General features: G+C 37.6%; 1 protein-coding gene and 1 long non-coding RNA gene across 3 annotated transcripts in view; one reads left to right on the forward strand and one right to left on the reverse strand.

Moving 5' to 3' along the window:
• Positions 1-10567, forward strand: part of LOC121935474 — a 16193-nt gene extending 5626 nt beyond the window's left edge. The window contains exons 3-4 of the long non-coding RNA XR_006104799.1: positions 6755-6897; positions 9559-10567. This is a non-coding gene — a long non-coding RNA (uncharacterized LOC121935474). The remainder of the gene's footprint in view (positions 1-6754; positions 6898-9558) is intronic.
• The window catches only part of CDK6 (cyclin dependent kinase 6), a 102947-nt gene that overhangs the window by 65381 nt on the left and 11014 nt on the right, over positions 1-26552 (reverse strand). For both annotated transcript variants that reach the window (XM_042477040.1, XM_042477041.1), the window contains exon 2: positions 11289-11424. In XM_042477040.1, coding sequence (XP_042332974.1) covers positions 11289-11424 — 136 coding nt within the window. The remainder of the gene's footprint in view (positions 1-11288; positions 11425-26552) is intronic.

The following is a 26552-nucleotide window of genomic DNA, read 5'->3' on the forward strand; positions in this document are numbered from 1 at the left end:
AGCCCAGGCTATAAGAGGAGGTTAACCTTTGTCTATAAATATTTAGACATGTCACAGAAAATTCTCCCTAACTTCATTTCACCCATAGTATCTAATCAGTGGGCCGAGGGGAACTTCTCTTTCCCTTCTTGTGTCCTTCCAACTGTGTGCAGACAACAGGTGAGGCACAAAAAAGTGAGGTCAGTCCATTTGGAAAGTTCAGGGGAGGGAGGAGATTGTAGTAAAGTGCAGCAGAATGTTTCTTCTTCTCTCCCTCAAACAAACAATACTACATAAGTCCCCACTTTTCCCTATACAGTATATTTTAATCTGAGTGTAGCAGATTTCTCATCTCTTCTTTTCACTTGCTAGTAATTGCCACAATTGATCACCATGATACTAAATAATAGGAAATCCCCCAATATAATTAATCCTCACAAATCATGTTTATTCAGCTGCCACTAAGCCAATTTTATGACAGTTGGGAGTATAAATTTATTTTTACTGCAGTTCCCTGGCAGAAGTCTCAAAGGTCTTCCTTAGTTAAGGATCCTTTCAGTAAGGATTCAGCAGATAAATCTTGGACCTTTTCCATGCTCAACCAATGAGCTATGGGCTCTCCCCAAAGGAACACAAGTACTTTGGAATCATTTTTGGGAGGATGACAGCTACCAGAATTCCCAAGCCAGCATTGCCACTTACAGGATCCCCTATAAAGAATTTCGGGAAATATAGTCATAAAGTAATATTTTCACATAGAGTAAACTTGACAGAAATACATACCAGATGATGACAGCCAGCATGGTATAGTGGTTTGAGTGTTCCCACTTGGCCATGTAAGCCCACTGGGCGACTTCGGTAAGTCATACTGTCTCAGCCTCAAAGGAAGGCAAAGGCAAACCCCCTCTGAACAACTCTTACCAGGAAAGCCCCATAAAAGCCTTGGGGTTGCCATATGTCAGAAATGACTTGAAGGCACACAACAACACGAGCAAGACAGAGCCTAGACAGCAATTAATTAATTAGCATGAAGAGGAAATTTTGGCAAATACATTTCCAGACACAGCAAAAGTGCCAAACTTGCGGCAACAAAACATTAAATAAATACATACAGAAGAAAAAGAGACGCAAGAAGAGCTTCAGTTTGCCAAAGGAACTGATGGACTGAATGAAAAGTTCTGATGGACAAATACTTTCTCTGGCTACTGAGCATTTTTCAAATAAAACACTAATGTGACAATGAATTGTTGCAACTGATGAAGCATTAGGACTTTCTTTTACTTGAAATCACTCCACAGAAAGTGCATTCAGAGGGTTAAATTAGATACTGCTCCATTCCACAAACTAAAGTCCCTCTGCTACATCAGTGCCTAAGTAACCTTTCATTTACTCACGTCAATTAAGAAAAGAAAAAAAATAATGGACCAATCAGAGAGCACACTACACAAAAATATGCACTATTGCAAAATGCCACTCAGTGAGTTGGAAGCAAACTGTATATTTAGGAAAGCAAATGAAAGAGGCTAGGATTCACTATCAAAAGAGTGCTGCTCTCTTTTATGCCTTAGATACTGAGCGGTATTATTTACTGTGGGTCCTGAAAACTAGTGAGCAGCTGGGTGTAATACACTTCCATGCCATGTAACCTCTCCTTATGTGGGACAAGAAGAAAAGAGATCCCTCTGGTATGGCTTTCCTGTGGCAAAGGAAAAGACAAGATGATGACTTTCCAGCTCATTGCACTTTTATAACATTCTCATCAATCACCATGGGGTGGGCTTTTATTATCCTTCCTAGAGAACTGTTCTTGGTTTGCTGTTCACAAAGCAGCATGACTTCAGTAGCTAACACATCAGAGTTAGTATGAGGGGGGAAAAAGCTTCACCATGAAACATTAAGGCCTAAGGATTCTTCTCCATTTTTTTTGGGGGGGGGGGTGTTAATTCTTCAGTTTGAACCCTAACTTGGGCTTCCAAGTTTTCTCAAGCTATAGCTATGACCACGCCAGATGTGGGATTCTGGGAGCTGCAGTCCTAAAATTATTGTACCAAGCTCTGCTGCACAATAATGTTATCACATAATAAAATAGTGTAAACATTAGGCACTCTGAATTTTTTTCTTTTTTTTTAAAAGGCAATTTAAAGGGTGAAAACTTTGAGTCATTTCTGTACTTGACCACTATGTAGACAGACAAGTATAAACTACATCCTAAAAACCCACTGTAAATAAAGAGACAATTTGTGGACAGGTCCAGAATAATTATCCAAAAAATAATACTATGGAAGAAACCTCCAAGGTAGATAAACTTCACCAGAAGTGTTATGCAGAAATGCTTGAATACTTCCACCTGAACTTGCCCTCAGGAGTCATATGTTTCTTTTTCATTGTCTGACTACCTTTCAGTCTAATAAAATCATATGCTTATCTTTCTTTGTTTGCCTTTGCATTCTGATTTGTTACAGCCCACAGTACAACCTTACTTTCTATAGCTACATTATGCTGCAGAAGTCACGAGTAGCCTAGGGCATCATGTCAAGATAGGTGCCAGGAGAAATAAATGGGTACTAGTCAAGCTGACTAGCTATCATCTCCAATATCACAAGCATTATGCTTCTGTATATTAGTTCCTGAGGGAGAAAAATGGGATGTGCAGTGGCACTTATGCACAGCTTCTACGTTTCCTACAGGCAACTGCTTGGGTGTACAACTATGGTTGTACCACACATAGACCTTCAGTCTGACCCATTATGGTTCTTCTGATATGCTCCTTGTGCTAGTCTTATATGTGAAGAATATACGAAGAAAGAAAGTTCTTATCAATTCCAGCATTCTTGGAGCACCAGAAAATCAGACACTTCTCAGCTGGTAGCAACTGAACAGGCTCATAATCCTACATATTATTGTATTGCCTTCTGATAGCTCCCCTCCATATTCTTGTTTCACTCTGGTGAATTCTGATCTTCCACTTCAGTCTTTTCTACTGATTACTGTACTAAAGTCCACTGGGCATGAAATTTCTATTTATCACACAACAATTCTTGCAGTTTTGTTTTTAATAAATCTTAGCACTGTTGCTAAAGTAGGTACTCAAGACTAGATGCAGGCTAACCCTGTAAGAAGCAGTATTACTGGCTGCAGAACTGCATTTGTAGCGTCTGCTTCTCTTCCCCTTACACCACACCATTATGCAGTCACATTGCTATGTGTTTTGTTATGTGGAATGAGGGGAGGATGAGGAACTTCCAGGGGAGTCCTTCCTCTTGCTGCTGGGGCATTGGTTTAATCTTGGTGGTAACTGAGCAAAGAACACCCGAAGATAATAAAACACATATTTAGAGACAGTTTGAGTTACCACCACCCCCTCTTTTTTTTTTTTTCAATATCTCCTCTGTTTTGGTCTGTGTTGCTTCTCACTGAATGACAGGCCTGTGCAAGACATACTTTAGTAATTTGAAGCATATGGCTCATAGCTCACTGTTGTTTTTCTTTTAGTTTCAAAATTGGTCTTTCCAATTTAAAATACATGAAAGACATCTGTATACTCTTTCATTAAACTCCTTTTATATTTATAACATCCTATGCATTCTTTTCAAACTCTTCCTGTTACACAGCAGAGTATAAGCATCGGTGGCAGCTATTTCCTTTGTATCGTAGAGGAGTGCTGTCAGAACTGCTTCCACCCACCCACCCTTTATATATATACACACACACACAAGAATAATACTTTGCTTTTCCAAGCAGGAATATCTTGAGATTAATTTCAAATAAAATAACACTATACACAGCCTCCCATTCCCCCCCTCCCAACCTCCTTTCTGCAATAATAAAGTGGGTGGAAAATGCCTTGGGATCTCCACCAGTGTCATAATATAATGTTTTGAGGCCGTCTGAGCTTTCTAAATGGAGTTGCACAATTCTTCTACTATAAAACAAATGATGTTGCTGAACATGTATATCAGGATAAGCAATTTTGGAAAACAAAATAATTTGTAAGTCAAAATGCTTAAAATATTAATAACGCACTGGTCCTAAGCAACTATGCAAACCTCTCTTTCTGTATGTCATCAAAATATACAGAATTGAAATCAACACAGTGCCATATTTTGTGATTTCAGAAGTGATTATGTGAACATTTGCAACAGCAATGTGGGAATATAGATGTGCTTCATGTTTCTCTGATTTAGAAACCTGGCTCATTTAAATGGTGCCATCCCGGAAGTAGTCTCTCAAAACAGAAGGGGAATATGAATTTTGGGCATACTGTCAAACCATCTTTTTTTTAAGTTCTTCTTTCTCATTCTGTTGTCTGGTCTTCATCTTTTCTCCAGCCTCCTGTTACCTTCCCTAACGGAAGAATTCAAACCTCAACATTCCTCACAATACTATTCCTTTCCTTGCAATTTTAAATTGAACAGCCCCTCTTTCCTTCTTCAGAACTGGGCTGCAAACTTTCCAACTATGTTGTTCTCTGGGCATCTGGAACTTGCATGAACATCACAAGTCACTCTGTTGGCTCAGCCCATATGTCAGGAGCATTGCTACTACAGATTTTCCCCACATGCTTCTAGATGTTTCTATATTATACAAGTACAGGATAATCTGTATAGATAATTCTGTATGAAATCAAACAGCATGTTTTTTGCTGTTTTTTTCTTTGTAGTAGCAGAGGCAGTGAAGAAAAACAATGAAAAATAAAATGCACTTGACCCACTAGGTTTATTCAGAAAGCATGCTCAAAAAACAACGACATATAGTTTAATACAGAATTAGGGCCCCAACCCCATTTCTTGTGACTCCCCAAGCCCAAAAGATATTCCCTGTGCACCCCTCATTTATGGAAATTCAAATGATCTTAGGCAAGATTTGAACTTTAATGTCTCCTTAATCTCTTCTCTTCTCCTCTCTAAAATGACGATAAAGAATTTGAGGGGAAATGTTCTTGGTTTTACATGATCACAGTGTGTTAGGTTCTGACTGATAAACTATGGTTAATATGAACTATGGTTTATATGAAGCAAGTCATCATAACACCATGGTTTATTCAGTCAGTCTTTAAAGAACTTCTGTTAATATTAATCACCAAATGCCAAATATTTATATCCCACTCTGTAACAAGAGATTCTTCTCATAGTACTTTTTTCCCTTTTAAAAAATAAGGAAACTACTGGGTTCAGAGCAGCCATATATCTCATGTCTTTGCAGTTGTGCGACTAGGGCTCCTGCCACCATTGTACTCTCTTCTGAGTCCCTTAACCTCACCTCCCTGCCCTATGCCTACACAGCATGCCTTTCAGTTTTTTTTAAATTTAAATTTAATTTTTTCACACAATTTTGGAGCTCTGTTACTATGAGTTAAGTTTTTTTAAAAAAAGAAGAAAAAAAGAAATAGAAAAATAAACAAAGGGAATCATCCTGCTTGGGAATAATGAAAGGAAGGAGGAACAGGAGGTGAGGAGGAGACACTTCACCCAGCAGTGAAGTTTCACACCTGGTTTCCCTGTCAATGAAAAGGGATGCCCTAACTGTACTTGGGGAACACAGCAGCTACAGGTCAGAGGTGTTGTCATGCAATAAGTATGGCCAAAGCTGCTTTTTTCCAGCACTATTCACAGTTTAAAAGTAATCTACATAACCATTTGGACCACAAACTACCAAGACTTTAGAACTTCTGTTTTAGAACTGATCATGATTTTTTAAAAAATAATTGATGCTAGTCTACTAGGACTGTACCACTTAAGGATGTGTATAACTTCCCAACATTAAACCCATCCCTCCCTGGTTGTGAAGGACAAACATGGGAGGGACTTAAGAGTAGATTTACCATTCTTTTGCTTGTTCTCTGTGCATATGAAGTTTTTAAAAAATTGAGGAAATTTCAAACATTTAACTTCTAATTTTTTTACTACATTCTACAGAAATGCAGGTCAAGGAAAGCTTTACGATGTATAGATAATCTTAGATTCTACAATATCAGATCCACTTTACTGAAGTGAAAATAATCTCATCAGCAAAGCTTCCAAAGGATTAAGCACCCAAACAGTGCATCTCTGTTATTTCACTCATGTCTTCATGCATAATTTTCTGTTTGCTGGCAGCTACCCTCTGACTTTCCAATAATATGTACCTTTGTTTGGGGTTTCTTTTTTTTTTTTTAAGTGGATATTCTCAAAATAAAGGAAGTTCTATTTGCACAAATAGGAAACTTGAGAAACCAGAAACTGGAATAGCATGTTGATTATAGAGCATGGTGACAAAAAGAGAGGGAGAAGTTGTAAAAATGAATGTAGAAAGAAATAAAGTGGGGGCACTGGTTTCAGATATGGGGATCTTTCTCTGTTAAATCATAATCAAACAGTGAGCACCAACATCATACAGTTTTAAGTCTGTTTGATTTTGGCACAAGGCTTTTCATAGATATTTATATGCTTAGAAAGAGTGATGAAGTCCATCTTGGCTTCTCTTTGTTTAGCCTCTTTCCAGTGGTGTCTGGAACAGCTTGCATGGATTTAAATACCAGTAATATCTGCACTGGGATAGTGTTATTTTTATACATGTAACATTTCATATTTTCACATATGGGTACTGCATGCTTCCTGGGAATCATTAAAGATTTCTGGGAAGTTGGAAAGGGAGTTACAATATATGTAATAGCTCTACATCTTCACTAGTATGTGTAGGATCAAAACACATAGAACATTCTGTATTGAACATTCCCTTAATGTAAATTATCTCAAGTGTGTGCTACAAAACACAAAAAGAATATCCTTTATTTCAGAATGCTGCCGCTCCCAAGAAGTCTGTGAATAAATATCATGGCATCTTAAGACTCTTTAACCAAGTCTTTGCTTGGTTCTGCAATCAAATTTCAGTCAAAGCTAAAGAATAGAGATGATGGAATTGTTTCTTCACAAACAACAGGTTAAGGAATTTTAGAATCCACATGTGATTACTGCAACTAAGTGCAACTATGTGCATTTTATGAAGAGTCATTCCCTGGGGAAATGGGTTGAACTGTTATAATCCTACCATTTATGCTAAATTCACTTCCAGCTATGCCTGCGCTACTGTTAGGTTGACTGTAGGCTCCTCTCTTCTGCATTTGAGAGCTCCAATGTCCTCACATGAGGTCACAGAATAGCAGCCTTTGACTATCAATATGGGATAGGAGATATACCAAGCTCTATTGGTCATATAGCTGGAAGCAATGAATTATAAATAAAGAGTTACAAGCAACTTACTCTTTACATTATGGGTGTGACAAGGGTGTAACTAAGGTCCGTAACAGATGGGCAAGAAAAAGTGGGCTGATCTTGCTTTTTCCAAAAGTGGTTCAAAACCCCGGTGTCCGCATGGACCACCCCCAAGGCGGGCCATATACGCATGGCCCAACTGCATGGCACAGAGTCAAGCTGTGTCACTGGGTAAGTTTTTTGTTGCTTCCCTACCATACATGCTCATCGTTGCACAAACACACTGCCTGTGACATCTAAGTACCTCCGACATCTGCCCAGATGTCATCTATTTGCATGGCTGCCCCTTTGATTGGCCACACAGTTGCACATGTGGTGCTCCGCACATACAGAACATCAATGCATCAGTGTGTGACGCCACCCTACATGCCCCTTTCACCCCCCTTCATCTGTGCTCCTGTTCAATTGTCTGGTTTGTGTATATAGTAATTATATCTATTGGAGTTGACACATTTTCATTTCTTTGTATTGCTGCAGCCCTGCACTCACATTGGGCATTTATATGCAGTCATGAAGATCCACATGCTCTGTTTTGAGATGGACTATTCTGGCTTCTTTTTGCTCCAATTTTTAGCCCCATAGCACAGCTTTGGTTGGGTTTTCAGCCACTTTGGAAGTGTGTGTCATCTAAACACCCCACCCTCAAAGTGGCTGGAAACTGCTTTATTTTGCCCATCTATTTCACCCGTTACATCTCAAAAACAATGTCATGAACATGGATAAATTTACTCTTCACCATTAAATGAGTAATGGTTCCTAGTTATTTTTGAATGTTCCCCTTAAGTGGCATTTAGAGGCATTTTGACCAGAATTTTTCAAGTTTTATGCCATTTCAAAATTAACTTTCCAACCCATCTAACTGGTAGATCTCTAGGTGACTGGAAGCAGATCAACAGGGATTTCTAACTCCCAACTGCTTAACAGTAGAAACAGCAAAATTATTTTTCTACCTAAACTAGACTCGGAGTAACCAAGAACGGTGTTTTCTTAGAGTATGAGCTCAGATCAGCTCTCATACTGAAAATAAGCCTCTTGGCTCAGAATGTGAACAGAGAGACTAATTCTTTAATTCTAAGTGTATTTCTTTTGTATTTGGCTCTTGTTGGTAGATCTTGAAGTTTTAGTAAAAAAATTATGTAGATTCAACAAGTCAGAAATTAACTCAGCCCTGACATAAGAGGACTTGGTTCCTTCTGTACAGGCTGTGTTTAAACAGGCAAAAGTAAAATAGGGCCATTGAATAAAAATAATTTGTTTCAAAATGAATTCATTCTTATTAAATTCAAGCAATACTCATCTAGGTAGTTTGGGATTTCCACCTCCTTTCTTTCACATATATCAGCATTTGTATAGTTTTGTTCCTGGATATTTTCACCTTGTTTTTCTGTGCACTGTGAAGTAAAAACACTTAGACACGATCAAGTGTTTATATGCATCAGTGGCAGATGGCAAACTGCTCTCTCCTCAATACTGGAAACTGACATTCTCAGAGAAGCCAGATCTTCACAGTAATTGATTCTTTGTCATGCAATGATGACATGCACTGCCTACTTTATAGACAGAACAGAAATGGAAAAGCATAAAGAACGGGCAGCAGATGTACAGCCCATTCCAGAACTTGGAAAGTTAGTCATAAAATGTATTTTGTTGTATAACTACAACATACAGATGCATTTTTAATTTGCTATTTGTTAACACTGTAATTTTTTTAAAAAATTACTTGTCATTTATTATTTTGGGATGGAGAAGGAACTTTAGGATTGTTAGACTTCTGATAAAAAACCCCCAAGACATCTTCTCTAAATTTACCTTTAAAACTAACTTTCTAAGGTAAATATAAACTTTTACTTGCCACATTTGTTTTGTTGCTATTTGGCCCATTGCTCTTGAATTATACATTCATTATAACATCATTACCAGGTGTAGGGGGATTATTACAGGCAACATTGCCCATTCCTTCCAGACTGGGGTCCAATTACAATGTAAGATTCTTGTAACAACATCCTAAACCAGGCAAAATATCACACCCTGTTGCTGTCACAGTGAAGCACAGTATTCCATGCTAAAAATGAATATCAGTAAACAGAATATTTTGTCTTCTTGTTTAAATACTGCAAGTTGGCTCCACTCTTTAAAACAATGTTCTCCTATAATGAAAATATCTAGCTGGTGTTAATCAATCCACATCAATCCTAGTTGGTTTCCTGGTGCAAATCAAAGTCCTGGCTTTATATCAATTTGTGTACAGTAGTTTGAGTGGATTATAATTGGAGCACTGGAATGATGACTAGTTCCACATGAACATGTCTGTCAATTATGTTCTTTATAGGAAGCTCTAGTCCAAGTGTTTCTGCCTTTGGAGATCAGCCCTGGTTCCTGCAAGAGAGCCTTTTTAAAGAGGTGCCCATTCTGTTGAGTGACCATCATAGGAATATTTCCATGGTGTCTGCTTTTCATCATTTCAACATGATATGAAGATTGTTTTGTTCTTCTGAGATTTTGCTCAATCATACACACACGTACAAAGCGCTTGTGGTGGTTCCACCTTACTCACTGTTATGTATTTAATGGATACTTCATTGCTTTTTATACCAAGCCATCTTGAGTGTATTATATGGAAAGTCAAGATCAAATTATTTTAAATACATCCATCAATAAACCAGGAAAAGCTGTCCTTGCCTAAATTGCAGCATTAAGATGAACGTCTACTCCTCAAATGACATCTGCCTCTTATATTGGACAAGACTGTAACAAATTGCTCAATTTCACTATGAGACAGTATTTATTTAGTGAAATATTCAATACAGTAGTCTGGTCTGTGTTTGTGCTCCATTAATCTCTCCCATGCTTTATCAATTTCAGCTCTTATTGTCCTTCAGCTATTTGTCACTTGCACTACAGAGCCATCTAAAAATATGAACACAGAAGCTACAGGAAAGCCTAATAGTTTACACCACCATGTAGCAGAATATTCCTAATACACAAACGTTCTGGAAGAACATTAAAAACCACAATTAATTAATTATAGCATAGCTCAGTGTTCTGCATTGTATGGCCCTGAGTGCCAGTATTTCAGGCAGGGGTCTTAAGCAGACCCTTCTTAGAGATGTCCTTGAACCTAGGACATTTTGCATGCAAAACATGTGCTCCATCACTAGGTTACAGTTCCTTCTATTTTAGAAGCTAACAATAAAGAATATGATCTGATTCAGAATTAAGAACAAGCTACAAACCATGCCAAGACTCAGGCTGACAAACTCCCTCCTCCTGTCCTTTGCATGTGAGCACTGGAGACTAGACCCTTCTGATTGCAGCTTGCAACCAACAACGATCTTTCAATTTAGCCAACACTACAAACTGTGGTTTGTCAAACCAGAATTTCTCTTATGGTATTCTGGTTGACTTACATCTAAATCCATCTTATACATAGAGGTTTTCCTGTTTTCTTTGGAAAACAATTTGTAGATTTAGTAGAATTAAGAAATAATTTGGAGAAAACATTTAGATGGGTATGTGGAATAATGTTTTAAAAACATTTTTATAATAAGACTATAACTTGGTTTGTAAAAGATTTTCCTCATTTGAAGTTCCTTCTAATGTTCAATTAAAATCTACCCTCTTGTAGGTTTTAAGCCATTAGATGTGGTCCTGCCCTCCGAGGCAGCAGAAAACAGGTCTATAACAGAGAGGAGAGGGCAGGCCTGTTCTATGCTGTCCTAGGTCTAATGGATTGAAGTTACAGGAGGGTAGATTTCAACTGAACATGTGAAGGAACTTCTTGACAGTAAGAGCAACTGTGCCATGGAACCAATTGCCTAGAGAAGTGGTGGTCATTCCTTCTCTGGATGCCTTCAAAAAGAGGTTGGACAGCTACATGCTGGAGATGCTTTATCTGGAGATTCTGCATTGAACAGGGAATTAGACTCATTGATCCACGAAGCCTCTTGCCACTCTGTGATTCTATAGTGAAGGACAGAGATAACTGGCTAAATGTATGTCTGCCTGTAGCATGTTATTTCATAAAATTATGTACAAACCTCCCCTACCCTTCTCTGATACCTTTATAGTTTCGCTAGGAACTCCAGGCTCTGGAACTTTATTCAAGTAAGTGGTCAAATCTTGATCAACATGTTCAAACACCAATGTTAACTTGGTCTCTCTTTCTGTTCGGGACACTGTGCATACATCAAATAACCTGGAAAGGAGAAAAAATAGAAATGGTAAGTAAAAAAATAGGTGAAAACCATCACAGAAGTAAATTGAAGTCACTTTTTAATGTGTATCTTCCTTCATTATGGAATATGAAATGCATGATTACGCTGTATTCAAGAACAGATTATAATTCCTTCTCATCAGATTATAATTCAAAAGCAAATTATAATTCCCATTTATCAGGCAAGAAGTGATCAGGAAGGCCAAAATTCCTAAATCTATACTTTGCTTTCCAAATGATGCAACATTGTTTTTTTGGGGAGATGGATTTTTGGGGGGAGGGCAGGGATTTCCACTATGGGCATATTTAGGTGTATAGCTACAGGGAAGGCAAAATGAAGGTATTATCCCCCATAAAAACTCTGCCCCAGCAAATTATTTTTTCTTCTACTATCCAAACTTCTGCCATTGCACTAAGCCAAAACTTCAATTGAGCACTTAAAAATACAATTTAAACAACCAAAGAAAAAGAACAGGCAAAGTTACAAAAAGAATGTGAATGGAGCAAATAGAAAACTTCTAGATGTAAACTACAGTTGGTCCTCCTTATCCACATATTTTTTTTTTATCCATGGATTCAAGCATCCATGGCTTGAAAATATTTTAAAAACATATAAATTTCAAAAAGCAAACCTTGATTTTGCCATTTTATATAAGGGACACCATTTTACTATGCCACTGTATATAATGGGACTTGTGCATCCACAGATTTTGTTATCCATGGAGGCTCCTGGAACCAAACCCCAGTTGATACCAAGGGCCCACTGTATTTTCAGTGTCTCACTGTCTGAAATACTAGAAATTTGAAGACAGAATGAAACTTTCATTTGAGAGGGCAGAATTCTTATTTGGGGCCAATGCTGTCTTACCCCCTCCCCTTTAGTTACATCCCTGGGTTATAACACAACTAATCTGTGTACTCAATGGAGCTTTTATATTACTTTATTTACAAACAGTAGCTCTTCCATACCAGATGAATAGTTGTCTATCCACATCATAGTTTACAAACAGTAGTTCTTCTGAAAGTGCTTTGGCCATTCAAAGGTGCTTTGTGATGCAGTGTAGGTAGTTGTCAAAAGCTGTCCCCACCCCACAAAAGCACAAGTCCTGAGATGTGGCGATAATTCTCTGGACTGTGTCTCAGCAAGAAAAAAAAGTAAAGACAGAACATGATTAGGTGTATTAGCCTGGATCTTAAATTAGCTCCTCCATTCAGGTTAAGGAGGGGACAATTTCTGAAAATACTGATCATCACCAGGAGCCCCTCACACTATGTCGATTGCCAACTTCATTTCCCTGACTCCCATGAAACATTTAGCGGGGGGAAAGAGACTGCAAGAGAGGCAGGGAAGTCCTGTTCCATGAAGGTAGACTCTGTTCAGTGAGAAGAAAAAGAATCAGAATCCAAACCAGTAAGGGTAGGCATTTAATGAGAAACACAGAGAGCCTTTTTAACTGAAAAACATTGCAACTCCAGGTAAGTTGTCCACCTAACTGCAGTGAGTATATATAATTTTAATATATGCATTACTTGTTTCATAGTGTATAAAATTAATGTGCTGGCAATACTTACCTTCATTATTTCATTATTTTTATTTTTACAACCATATACCTATGACACTGCTCCCTGTCCAATGTGTCCTGTAGTCCTCTGAGTTAAACCCAGTGTAACTGGTGACTTCCATGTTAAGTGGAGTGGTTAATCTTCTCCAAGTGTTATTTGGAACATAAAAGGAGTTATCCGAGGTGCTAAATGGTACCACCATAACATCCTTGAATAGCTCCTTTAACATTAAGATGAAAACCCAGAACAGATTCACCACAGCATTGACATGGAAGTCACAGTCAGTCATTGATTAAACCAAGTAGACACAGATCAGGTAACAGTAACCCCAAAGGAATCTTTTCACTGGGAAAAGCCATTTGTATAGTCAAAGGGGAAGGAAAGGATATCAAAAGACCTATTCCTATTACAAGCCCACCTTAGGAATTCAGCAACAATTATGGAGGAGAAAAAAAAGAGAAGTAGTGAACTCTTTTTGTCAGCCTCACCACTCAGATGCATCCATTGAAGACAGGTACCTTCTTGAGGCTCCACTGTCTGCTACCTACCTATTATCAACTATGATCTCTCTTTCTTGGAAATACTGTCTGCTTCTAGTGAGTGAGTTGAACATAATTTAATACCAGACAGGTCACAGTGCAGTGCAAACATGCTTTTGTCTAGAACTTTTTCATCTTCAAATATCAAAGAAGTTTACAACTTGGGTAAGAATTAATATCCTGAAGAACAAAGTGTTGAACCAACCTGTAAGTGGAAGCAAAGCAGTCTTGCAGTTAAGATACCTATCTGCAATTTCAGAGATTTTCATGGCCTCAGTACAGAAGTCCCAGTTAATTCTGAGTTGAATGGGACTTGAACTACTTTACAAATGTCAGCAAAAATTATTTTCAAGTTAAGGCAAAGGCAAGGAAAAAAGAAGAAGAAAGCACTTCGTACAGAGAAACCTCAGAGGAAAAAGGAAAATATCTGGTCCTTTGTTTTAAAATGTAGTATTCTTTTGTACAAAAACTAATGTAACATATTATTTCCTAGGAAATCTGTCTCATGCATCTAAATTTGTACATATATAAAGACTTAAATCCCAAGGAAACTAAAAACAATTGAAAATATTCGATTTTGTAGACCAAATATAAATTTTTAACTGTCTTTCAAACTTTGTGTCTGCTTCATGTGATGGGAGCCTGTTTCAGGTTTAACAATAGGGATTCAGCAATATTTTCACAGCAGAAACTTCTGTTATTCAATATTCTTAATTTTCTTTAGCTAAGGAACTTAAACATGGCTGCAGTACATTGGCAATATTAGGACCACTTTATGCTACTCTGATATTTGACAGCGGTTTAATAATATGCAATGTCTTTATATAAATCATTTATTCCAGTCCATGCAAACATGGAGGAGCCAGACAGGTCCAAAATGTGAACATAAACATTGGAAAATATTTTCAGCTGTATGTTTCTGTTGAACAACATTTACTTAATTTTTAAACACCTTTTTTGCCAACTATTTAATATTGGCAAAGTTACTAAATGCAATATTTTAAAAAAGATTCCACTGTGCAGAATGTGAACACTATCAATATTCTGCATGCTTCTTTTAGAGTACAATAAAATGCTTAAAACTGTTAAGTCTCTCTTAGTTGAAAAGCATTTTATGCCACATACTGAATAATGTTACCACTGCTATAATTTTGTGGAGATGGTATTGTTATTGTTTTATTTAGTTGTTTTTACTACATGTTCTATTTAATTACATAATATTGTAAATTTCTTTGAGTGGTACAAAATTGGGAAAGCAGTACATTACTTTAAAACAAATGAAATGCAAAGGCATATGGTAGATTCAAATAAAGAAGCTTGACTTTAAATATAATTATATTTTAATATCAACCATATTTGCTTGGTTTGATTCTACAGTTGGTCCTCGTTATCCACAGATGTTTTATCCACAGATTCAAGCATCCATGGCTTGAAAATGTTTTTTAAAAGTATACATTCCAAATATCAAACTTCAATTTTCCATTTTATATATAGGACACCATTTTGTTATGTCATTATATTTAATGGGACATGAGCACCCATGGATTTTGTTATTCATGGGAGATCGGGGAACCAAACCCCAGTGGATAACAAGGGCCCACTGTTTTAACTTACATGTGTACACAGCTATATTGTGCAGACTAATTTATTTGGGAGAATGTGAAAACTGATTTATTTGTAGCTGGGTAGTTTCCAAGAGTTGGACTTTCTTCTTACCATTCAAAATGGTTGGTGGGCATGGCAGTCTAACAATCCAGTGTCCCAATCCACCAAGTAAACATTTAGTCTAAGACCCATTTCAACAAAACAAAGCACTGTTAGAGCACATTATCTCAATGTATTTTATAAGACATCAGCAAATATGGAACAACATTCAGTGCTCTAGCTATACCCATTTGAAGATAAACTGCTACTCCAAATTTATTCAACTTACTAGAAAGCCTGAAACAGCAGTGTCCCCTCGACCTTCTTTTTTGGTGTTAGAATAAGGCAATATTCATACAGGCTACTAGGCACTATCCATATAAATTACTTTCATTTTCAGATTATTATTAGCTGTCTTTAAGTTGACTTCAACTAATGATGACCCTATGACTGAAGCATCTCGAAGACACCCTATCTTCAGTGGCCCTGCACAGTTCTTGCAGACTTAGGGCTCTGTCTTATTTGCTTGTGTCTATCCAACTAGTATGCATTCTTTCTCTCTTCCTACTGCCATCTATCTTTCCAAGCATTGCTGCTTTTTCTAGTTAGTTTTTCCTTCTCATGATGTAGCCAGAATATGATAACCTCAATTTACCATGGCTTGTAGGGAGAGTTCAGGCCTTATTTGTTCTTGGATCCATTTGTTTGTCTTTTTAGCAGAACTCTTCACCACATCTCAAATGAGATTTCTTTCTATCAGCTTTCTTCACTGTCCAGCTCTTCACACCAGTACGCTGTGATGGGAAATGGCACAAACAATCTTAACTTTAGTGTTCAGTTATATATCTTTGCATTTCAGGAATTTGTCTTGCTCCGTCATAGCTAGATGCAGTCCTTGTCAGAACATGCACCTAAATATGAGTTCTTGGGGAAAATAAGCAGGAGTGTGCTACTACACTTGCATTCTCTTTGTGGGCTTCCCAGAGGCATTTGGTTCACCACTGTAGGGAAAGAAAACTCAACTAAATAAGTCATTGGTCAGCACCTGCATGGTTCTTATGTTCTCATGTTCTTATCTGACCTTTTTGGTGCTGTTAACTTATGTACCAAGAGACACAGTACAGTAATCAGAATGATGATTTACAGAGTAGGAGTTTTTGAGGTTATTTCCAACTTTGCAGTACTGTACTATTATTCTGTGATACTTTCATTCTCTCATTCACTTTGTGTCCATGTTTTAAGAAACAAGTTCTTGCTAAGCAACATCATAATGTAATTAAGCTGGCAAAAGTTATTAATGAGGCAGAACACATATGTTAAGAGAAGCTGCAGAATGATGCTTTTGCCTGAGCACACTGGGAAAGACAAGACTCTGCCACTCCTCTCCTCTCCCCCTACTGAGTCAAGTAACTGAAATTGGTGTTGCACTTTGAACTCAATTTGCGTCAAAGCAAATATGCTGGGGACAAAGAGAGAAAGTGGGAAAAAGAGGAAAGAGAAATTGGGACATTTAAAAAGTAATTGAAAACATGGGATGGCAAAGTCTAAATCAGGACTGTCCCTGCCAAATTGTGAAAGTTGCTAGGTATGTGCTTCTTCCCTCTGTGCATTCAGAATAATTTATTAAAAACTTTTCAAACATATTTAAAAACATGATCTGATTCAGTTTACTAGGTGTTACTGACTAGAGTTTTGAATCATCAATGATTCAGATTCTATCCAAGAATCTAGGAATCCATGAGGTATTGTTGGCTATTGTGGCACACCCCAAGCAGAATCATTATTTTAAATTGTGCAATTATGATCCTATCTATGGCTATATCACTCTATTTTGTCAGTTCATTTGGAATTACTGCCATAACCACCACCACCACTTTATTTGTGCAGATTTGAATTAAATCAATTAGGCCCCAAAGACTTTAATAAAAAACAACAAGTGTGCTTCCATGGTATCCAAAAGGTACTCAATAATGGCTCCTCCTCATTTTGGAGAGAAGTGATTAGCAGGGAGCCACAGAGTTCTGTCCTGGGCCCAGTGCTATTCAGCATTGTTATCAATGGCTCAGAGGGCATGCTTATCAAATTTACAGATGACACCAAATTAGGAGAGGTAGCTAATACCCCAGAGGACAGGATCAGAATTCAAAACAACCTTAACAGATTAGAAAGCTGGGTCAAATTTCAGCAAGGAGAAATGTAGGATACCACACTTGAGCAGTGAAAATGGAATGCACAGATATGGGATGGGTGACTTGTGGCTTGATGGCCGTACATGTGAAAAGGGTCTAGAAATTTTACTGGACCACAGGCTGAACATGAGTCAGCAATGTGATGTGGCAGCTAAGAAAGCCAAGTCAATCCTAGGCTGCATCAATAGATGTATAGTGTCTATATCAAGGGAAGTAATAGTACCACCCTATTCTACTTTGATCAGACATCATTTAGAATATTGTGTTCAGTTATGGTTACCACAATTCAAGAAGGATGTTGACAAGCTGGAGTGTATCCAGAGGAGGGTGACCAAAACATCTGAAAACCATGCCCTATGAGGAATGGCTTAGGAAGCTACTAGGTGTGTTTAGCCTGGAGAAGAGAAGGTTAAGAGGTGATGATAGCCTTGGTTAAATATTTGAAGGGATGTCATACTGAAGATGGAGCATGCTTGTTTTCTTCTGTTCCAGAAACTAGGACACAGATCAATGGATTCAAGCTACAGGAAAAGAGATTCGACCTAAACATTAAGAAGAACTTCCTAATGGTAAGGTCTGTTTGACAGTGAAACACATTGCCTTGGAAAATGGTGGAGTCTCCATCTTACAAGGTTTTTAAACAGACGCTGGATAGACATCTGCCGGAGTGCTTTGATTGTGTATCCTGTATGGCAGGGTGCTGGACTGGATGGCACTTGTAGTCTCTTCCAATTCTATGATTCATTTTGTACTGGAATTAAAAATTAAATTAAATCAGTTCTGGGCTTCTAAGAAGGTATTCCACAACTGGGGTGCCACAGCAGAGATGGAGAAATGCATTATGTGATTTAGCCAACTCCAGATGTAGGCAGCAGCTATTTTCCATTTTCACAACAACATTTCTTCTAGTTGTCAAATTTGTGGAAGTTGCTACAGGGAATGCTAACTTGATTGGACAATATTTGTCTATAGAAAGTACTGCATGAACAGCTGTAAGGTTATACATACATTGCTGTTGTTACTGTGTGCCTTCAGGTCATTTCACACTTCTATCGACCCAGCACAGGGTTGTTCAGAGCCTTTGCCTTCCTCTGAAGCTGAGAAGATGTGACTTCCCATGGTCACCCAGTGAGTTTCTATGGCCAAGCAGATATTTGCAACTGTTGAACGCTTAAATGTAGAATCCTTACTTCCATTTTCAAAATGATTCTGTGAACTGTATTTTTATAACATATGGCTACAGATATCTTAATACAATACCCTCAGCAGCTGTAACTGCTAGTACTGCTGTGAGTTGGATGTCATAACAAATCAAATAGTCAAAAATATCCACACGTATACTCTGCATCTATCCCTATAGTAATAATACTAAAGGCAAATACATTCTGTAGGAGTGGGGGTCAGCATGGTGTAGAGGTTTGAGAGTTGGATTGGGACTTTAGAAGACCAGGGTTCAAATCCCTGCTTGGCCATGGAAACTCACTGGGTGACAAAAGACAAAAACAGTTAATGAAGCAACGCTCTCTCCCTATTTGAGCATAATTATCCTGATTTCCAATCACAAATGGATGTGGTTTAAAGGTGAATTAAGCATCGTTAAGTATACCTCAGTTAATGAAGTAGATGCGTTACTTCTGGATGTTACTTCTGGATGTTACTTCTTTAACAAAAAGATCAGTACCAGAGGCAGAAATAACACAGAAAGAATAGAGATAGGTTCCTACAGCACAAAAATAAGAGCAACTTGAACATGTTTTACCAAACTTTTTATTCAGAGCTAAAGATATGCACATGTGAAATGAAACCAACAGGTCAGATGAACCTTGCATGAATAAACAAAACATTTGGAATCTTCTAGAAACCACTTCAAAGTTTTTCCAAAATGCATCCAAGGATTATTTTTTCTTTCACCAGTCTCTACCTTTTAAAATGATTCCTATTCTGTTGACTACACTTATAGATCTATACTTTTTTTAACATGCTGGAGGGCGGGGAAGCTGGTGAGGCTTATCTGATCACTCCTTTTCTCTGTTTGCTATTCACACAGGCAGTTGCTGTTTACCTTGCTTGTATGCAGACACACAAGGCAACAAATGAATGGGATACAGTAGAATCCTGCTCTTTCCCCACTCAACTTTTATTGCATTGTTTAATGTAAACATGCTTTTGCAACATAATGCTGAATGTCTGTGTTTCTCCAGGCCTCCTTCTCCATCCTCCCAATGCTGGTGATGTGAAGGACAAGGAGGTCAGGTCAAAAAGACATAGAAACTTCTTTGTCAGAGGGTTTGTTAACTGAGGTATCCCTATAACTTGTCTTAGGTCGCAACACTACTAGAATAGAATCATAAAGCTGGAAGAGACCTCAAGGGCCACATACAAAGTACCCCTGATGGCCATCCAGCTTCTGTTTAAAAACCTCCAAAGAAGGAGACTCTACCACATTCACCACACTCAGAACAACCAAAAACAAAGCCTCCACAAAGTATTTCTGGAAGAGCAGACAAGAGACCACGAGTAACTCTCTTTTGCTTGAGATAAGAGTTATTACAATCTGTATCCTTTTTTATGTCCACTGCAAAAACCATACAGATGTGTTTCCATAACAGTTGCCTACTATGTTGAGAATAAAGATTCATTCAACAGCACTTCAGTTCCCTTCCTCCTCCTGCTGCCCTGACTATTTCTCTATTTACTATGTCTTTGCAACAAGCTGGAGCATGTAAAAACTTATTTTAAAAGGTTATATTATGTGTAGATACAAAAATAAGATTTACATATTGAATGCTCTGCAAATAGAACCCACTGTATGTCTCCATTATTTACAATGATGAAAATATGACAAGCAAGAGAAAGCCCAACAAGAATGATAGTACAGGTTGACTCTCCCTTATCCAAAATGCTTGGGACCAGATTTAGATTTCAGATATTTTTGGATTTTGGAATACCTGTATTTGCATATTTATACATAATGAGATATCTTGGAGATGGAACCAAGTCTAAACATAAAAGTTCATTTATGCTTCATATATACTTTATGCATATTGCTTGAAAGTAATTTTGTACAATATTTTAATTTTTTTGTAAAGTGAACCATCAAAAAGGTGTCACTATGTCAGCCACCCTTGAAACAAGTTTTGTTTTTGGAGTATTTCAGATTTTGGAATTCTAAATAAGGGAGACTCAACTTTTGCAAATGGCAAATTCTGCACTGATTCTCACCTTTGGTCCAGCACATTCTCTCCTTCCAACTATTCCCTTCATCTTGCCACTTCCTTTTGGTTCACGAGGCTCTTCCATGGTGGCAAGGAAACAATAAGTAGACTACACATCACCTAGGGTTTGACATTTTTAAGGGACTCAAGCTTTCTAAAGTAGATGTGCTATTATAGTCTTCTTTCTAACCCCCCTCTTTTAAAGCAGTAGCCATCAGTATAAAAAGAGGGGAGAGGGAACAAAGAATGGCATCTTTATGACAAATACAATTATTTCAACACAAGCATTTGTGGACTACAGCCCACTTCTTTATTAATCTGATAAAGTGGACTGTAGTCCATGAAAGTTTATGCTGAAATGCAGCATAGCTATCCTTTTATTTTTTTCTTCTCCTCTTTTTCTAATACTAGTATTTCATTATTGTTTCGGTCAACAGATCCTTAAACACAGGATAGAAGATTGTATGATTTGGATGATTTCAAAGTTGGGTTCAGGTATTTTTTCAAAGCTAGAATTAAACTTTTGATTTTGAAAATATCACACTTTGGAGACAGGCATGGCCTTCAATGGGGTCCTAGGGAAAAAACTGACTCCTGGACTTCCAAATTTCACCCACCTCTACTTTAACTGCAGCACCAAGTGATGAAGTGAATGGGCAAACAAGCCAACATTGATTGAGATCACCCAGTGCAACACTTCACAAAAATGGAGAATGGCTCACATATTTAGCTGCCAGTCTCATCTTGAGCTGACTAATCCAATGATGGAAAATAAAAAGAATGTATAAAGGTAATAATTATAGACGTAGAGATCATGGCATTGCACCTGCAGAACAGGCATTGTATTTGAAGCTAAACATCAATTTGGCAGTAGAGGGCTTATAAAATGGGATTTTACAGATCATACTATTGCTTTATTCCTATAGTAGTGTGCAAATCAAACAGTTTGTCTAAAAATGAAGCAAACAGGTACGGAGCAAAGCCAACACAGTAAAGTTTTACTGGGAAAGCTTTCAGAACATCTCTGACCCACAACACCAAGTTGTCCTTCCTTAGCCCTCTGGAGTTTTGACTGGCCAGCCAGCCAGAATTTACACTATGGTTTTGGGATGTGGACAAATGTCTGGTAGGGACTGGGCTGAAACCACCAAACTAATTTTCACGTCCACAAGTTATGTCCAACAGTTATACAGACCAGTGCTTCATTAACTCACCATGTCACCAGTGCTGTAAAAGGTCTCATTGTTAGGAATATTACTTCAGGGAAACAGCGCTCGATAAGATGTTCTTTCCATCCTCCCTTCTTGCTTTTTCAGTACATCACCCTCTTTTCCAGACATGCCAGCCTTTCTTAATCATTTTTGTCTGGCAGTGTGCTGCTTTATTTATTTATTATTTAAAAAGTCTAAATGTGCCCGGTGACACATCAATATTGGCAACACTTTTCCTAAGAGGCAAATTGACATATTCAAAGAAAATAGTGACAGACTGTAGCCATTTTTCAAAGTACTTTTGCTCTTCTGTTCAACTATATTCTTCAATTTTGTTGGCATGAATTATACATCTGGAAATGTTGGACGATTCTGAGAGAAGTGACCCTCACCTCTCTGACTAATATGTGGACCATACCTTAGACTTTCATCTGATTTTACACTTCTAATGTTGTAGCACATCTCTTGAAACTGTGAATTAATCAAAATGCACATTTGAATACTTATTTTGAGATAAAATATATATTTATATATTTTGAAAGAAAATCTTTAAATATTTATTTTTGAGAGACAATATATTTAAAACTCTATTTTAAAAATTACACTCAGATATATATTTTAAGACACACAGATTAGCTTGACCCCAGATTCACCTGCAAAAGATGAGCTGTGGGGTATGATAGGAAGCCACCATCCTCCCCTATCATGCATTGGTCTCCTTTCCAGAGTCCCATACACCTTTCATTGGCTTTAGGAGGAACAGACTTGTAAAACCAAAGTAAAAGCTGAAGCATGGGACAAATAGACACCCTACCACCAACCGTTTTAGCAAGATCTGACATTTTAAGCATTTACACTGATCTCTGCACAAAACTGCTGCAAGATCCAGGGCAAAGCCAATCATTCATGCCTTCTTCTTTCCCTACCCTTGCTCTTTTAGGCCTATCAGTATAAATAAGGTTGAAAATATTATAGGAATTTCTTATTTATACAGTGCCACCAACATATAAGACACTATATAGGAAGATATTAGTCTATATCAGTGGTACACAAAGAGATGCCAGTTCCTGGTGAGTTTCTAGAAAGGAAACAAGCCAATTGAGCCAATGGGAGCAAATATGGTACTGGTCTGGTCCCTGACACAATGGAAAACATTAATTTCCCTCACATCAGATAGCCTGAGAAGCAAAACTGAGACAAACGAGCAAAGAAAAAGAAGGATGAGACAAGGGAAATGAGCTAGGCAGAAGGATGGAAACAGCAAAAAATAACATGAGAGAAACACAAGTGAATGGATTTGCATACATTTAGGCGCTGCTTGGAAGTAATTGATTACAAATAACAAGTTATTTATAGCTGGTTCCTTCCCCCAATAACTAAAATGTATCTACATTGCATTACAATAGTAACTAAACAAGGTTAAGCTTAACCATAACTTTTTAATACAGTACATTTATATTTATGGGGATGTGGTCTCGTTCACCGCATTCAATTGCTGGCTAGTGCTATGCCTCATGCTTTGTTATAGCTACTATGGCCATAACAAGGTGGTGGGAGTAGAGTACATTTTGTACCTTGGGTCAGTGGTTTGTAGCATCCAGGTTTGTGTTTTTAAAATCACAACTAGTTACATTTGAGAAGCAGGAAAGTAACACATTACCTTTAAATACATAGTTATAATAGCAACTAGATACTGGAACAACGATTATAGCTATTTTTTGTAGTAATTTTCAAAGCTTAGTACTTAGGCTACTCTACTTTGGGAGACTGATAGTAACTTTATACTATGTTCAAAAAACTAATGTGATGAATATTCTAGTCATATATTTTGTAAGTATGCTACCCACCACCCAGCAATGCTATTTGTACAATTCTTCCTAACTTTCCATGGTGAATTTCAATCTAGTCTGATCTCAAATTATTTGTTATTCATTTCTGTATTTGTTTTTAAAAAAAATAAAGGTAGCAGAAATAGTTACAGCTTTTTTTTAAAGAGCAAACAATCAGGGATTTTTTCTCTGATCAGTTTTGACAGTCAATCATACATATGGATGGGAATAAATCAAACATATGGAAAGGAATAGACAGAGGTGTTTTTTAAAAAATAAATCTTTCTTTAAAAAAGAAACTATTAAGTGAAACATCTGATGCAGTGCTTTGACAACAGGACTAGCTAAAGAAAAGGAAGGATGCAAACCTGTGGTTATATCTTTCCCCATTCCTTTATTTCAAACTCTGAAGCGAAATATCTTAACACCAGCACATACATTTTCCTAGGGCCTTTCGTTCAAACTTTGTAAATAATATTAATTTGTTGATTTTTTAAAATAAAATAACTATTGCTAACTTATTGCTAGATACTGCAAACTTAAAGAACTGAAATTATTTCCCATGTTGCCTAAAGAAAACCTAAACAGAGTTCACTGCATAGTGAATGTTAAAAAAAATCCCACTGAGATTATTTAATCAGTAAAACCATTTGTGTCTTTTTCTGCTGTTTCTCCCTATAACTTATTACCAGTCAGTACTTTCCCAACTCCTACTGCCAAGCAAAAATGAAAGCACTCTTAGTTAAGAAATGATTGAGGTGGCTTGCTCTAATCAAATTAAGCCAGCCAAATGTTCCTTTCAAAAGTAACTGTCTACTCACCAGCTGTATGCAAACTACCAGAGCAAATGTGGAAAAAAGATGCAGAATCCTTAACATGCCTCACCCCACACACAAACACACAATCCCATTTACACTACAGGTCTGCCTTGAAAGATGGGAGAGAAACAAAAGCCATCAGCAGAGCTGAGAACTGCATTCACACAATGCTTGAAGAAGACTGTGTGCATCTGGAGAACATTAAACTGCCACTATATAAGTTGCTAATTGTGAGAGGGGAAATTTCTCAGAAATACTAATTAGCAACAGATACTTTGAGTCATTAGTCCAACAAGTTTCATCTACAAGGTTTCATATGTATGAACATCAAAACTACCCAATACTTTGTGGCAAGACTGAAGCGAAAAAGAAAATCCCCTTTCATGTTCTTTTTCATTTTTGTACATACCACTTCTCTCTTCCAAAGGCTACACTGAAAACTACTAAATTAGATTTTTGTAACAACAGACAATAAAATACTAGTGATTCATTTTATATCTTTTGTTAACAAACATAGGGAGTTCTGACAACAATATGGCCACACACATGCAGCAGATTTGTTTTCTTTTCCCATTGTTTCCACTCAAGAAGCCACACCTTGTCCGGGGTTTGCCAAATTTCATTTTTAAAGACAGAAAGAAATCTTTAAAGCTGTGTGACTGGGTATGTGTGTGTGTCACACAATTTACACAAATTAAGATCTAAGTCACTAGAGTCTCTCTGATCTTGGACGTTAAGGAGGTCAGCCTGGTTTGGATGGGAGATTGCCAAGGAATGACAGGTGACACAGGAAGGCAATGTCAAACCACCTCTGAGTATTCCTTGTCTAGGAAAATCCTATAAAATTAATGGGGTCACCATAAGTTGACGGATAACTTGAAGGCACATATATACACACATGCTATGTATTAGCCTTCCCCGTATGACAGAAATGACTTCCACTGATAGAATTTACCTGTAACAATTACATAATATATAATAGTACTTCCACCTGAATTTCTAGACCTGTACTATCTTCTGCTGTTTGACATGATGAATTACACCATAGTGCAGTGAGAACTGCATGGAGGCATTTTAAAATAGCAACTCAAGACAGTGGCAATATGGAGACTGCAACTGTTTCTAAGACATTACAAATAAAGTATATTTACAACAACTGCCCTGCTAGCATTCAACAGATAAATGCAATAGAAAGTCCTCTCTGGAACTGAAGTAAACTGTGACCATTAATTCATTTATAGGGTGGAGTCAGTCTCATCTTCTATTTTAATAGCCTTAATAGATATTTAAGTCTACCTTGGCTAATATGGATTACACTCAAGGAAGCAAAAACAAAAACAAACACAATCACAAACACAAAACACTGCTAGCTTCAGTCCATAGGCTGCAGATGTTTCTATGTAGCAGACTATACTACTGTATATCTAGTCTTCTGCTATTTAGTGGTCTCCAGGGTCCCTGGCACAGCTCTTTCCACAGAATCATAGAATTGGACTAGTTCAACCTCCTGTCATGCAGGAATACAGAATTAAAATACTCCCAACTGATGGCTATGATGGTCTCCAAAGGAGACTCTAGCACATTCCAAGGGAGTGTGTTCCACTGTCGAACAGCTCTCACTATCAAGAGGTTCTTCCTAATATTGAGGTGGAATCTTTTTTCCATCACTTGCTACCTGTTTTGGTTACCTGTAGATACTTCAGATTGAACCTGAGACGTCCTGCACACCAGACAGAGAACTCTGTCACTGCCAAGCCTATGCAAAGTTTGGCTCCCAACCCATAGCAAATGAATAATGTGTGTCCACTCTCAATCAGGAGATTCAGCTTGCAGCTTGCTTCTGGAAATGCTTCAAACAGAGATTGGAAGGTGCTTTTTTGGGGGCTGGGGGGGGGGGGGGCTGGGTTGGACTATAATTTGTAAATCCATCAACCAGCATAACTACTGGACATATTGACTGGGAAATTCTGGCAGATGTCATCCGAAAAATGAACTTTTCCAAACTATATCAAGGGGTAGCCATGTTGGCCCTGTTGCACAGTATAATAATAACCCAAATCCACAAAACAGTTTTAAATGTGGCTTAAAGCACCACTGGCTTC

This window comes from Sceloporus undulatus, chromosome 6 (genome assembly GCF_019175285.1).
Source record: "Sceloporus undulatus isolate JIND9_A2432 ecotype Alabama chromosome 6, SceUnd_v1.1, whole genome shotgun sequence".
In the NCBI taxonomy this organism is placed as follows: domain Eukaryota; kingdom Metazoa; phylum Chordata; class Lepidosauria; order Squamata; family Phrynosomatidae; genus Sceloporus; species Sceloporus undulatus.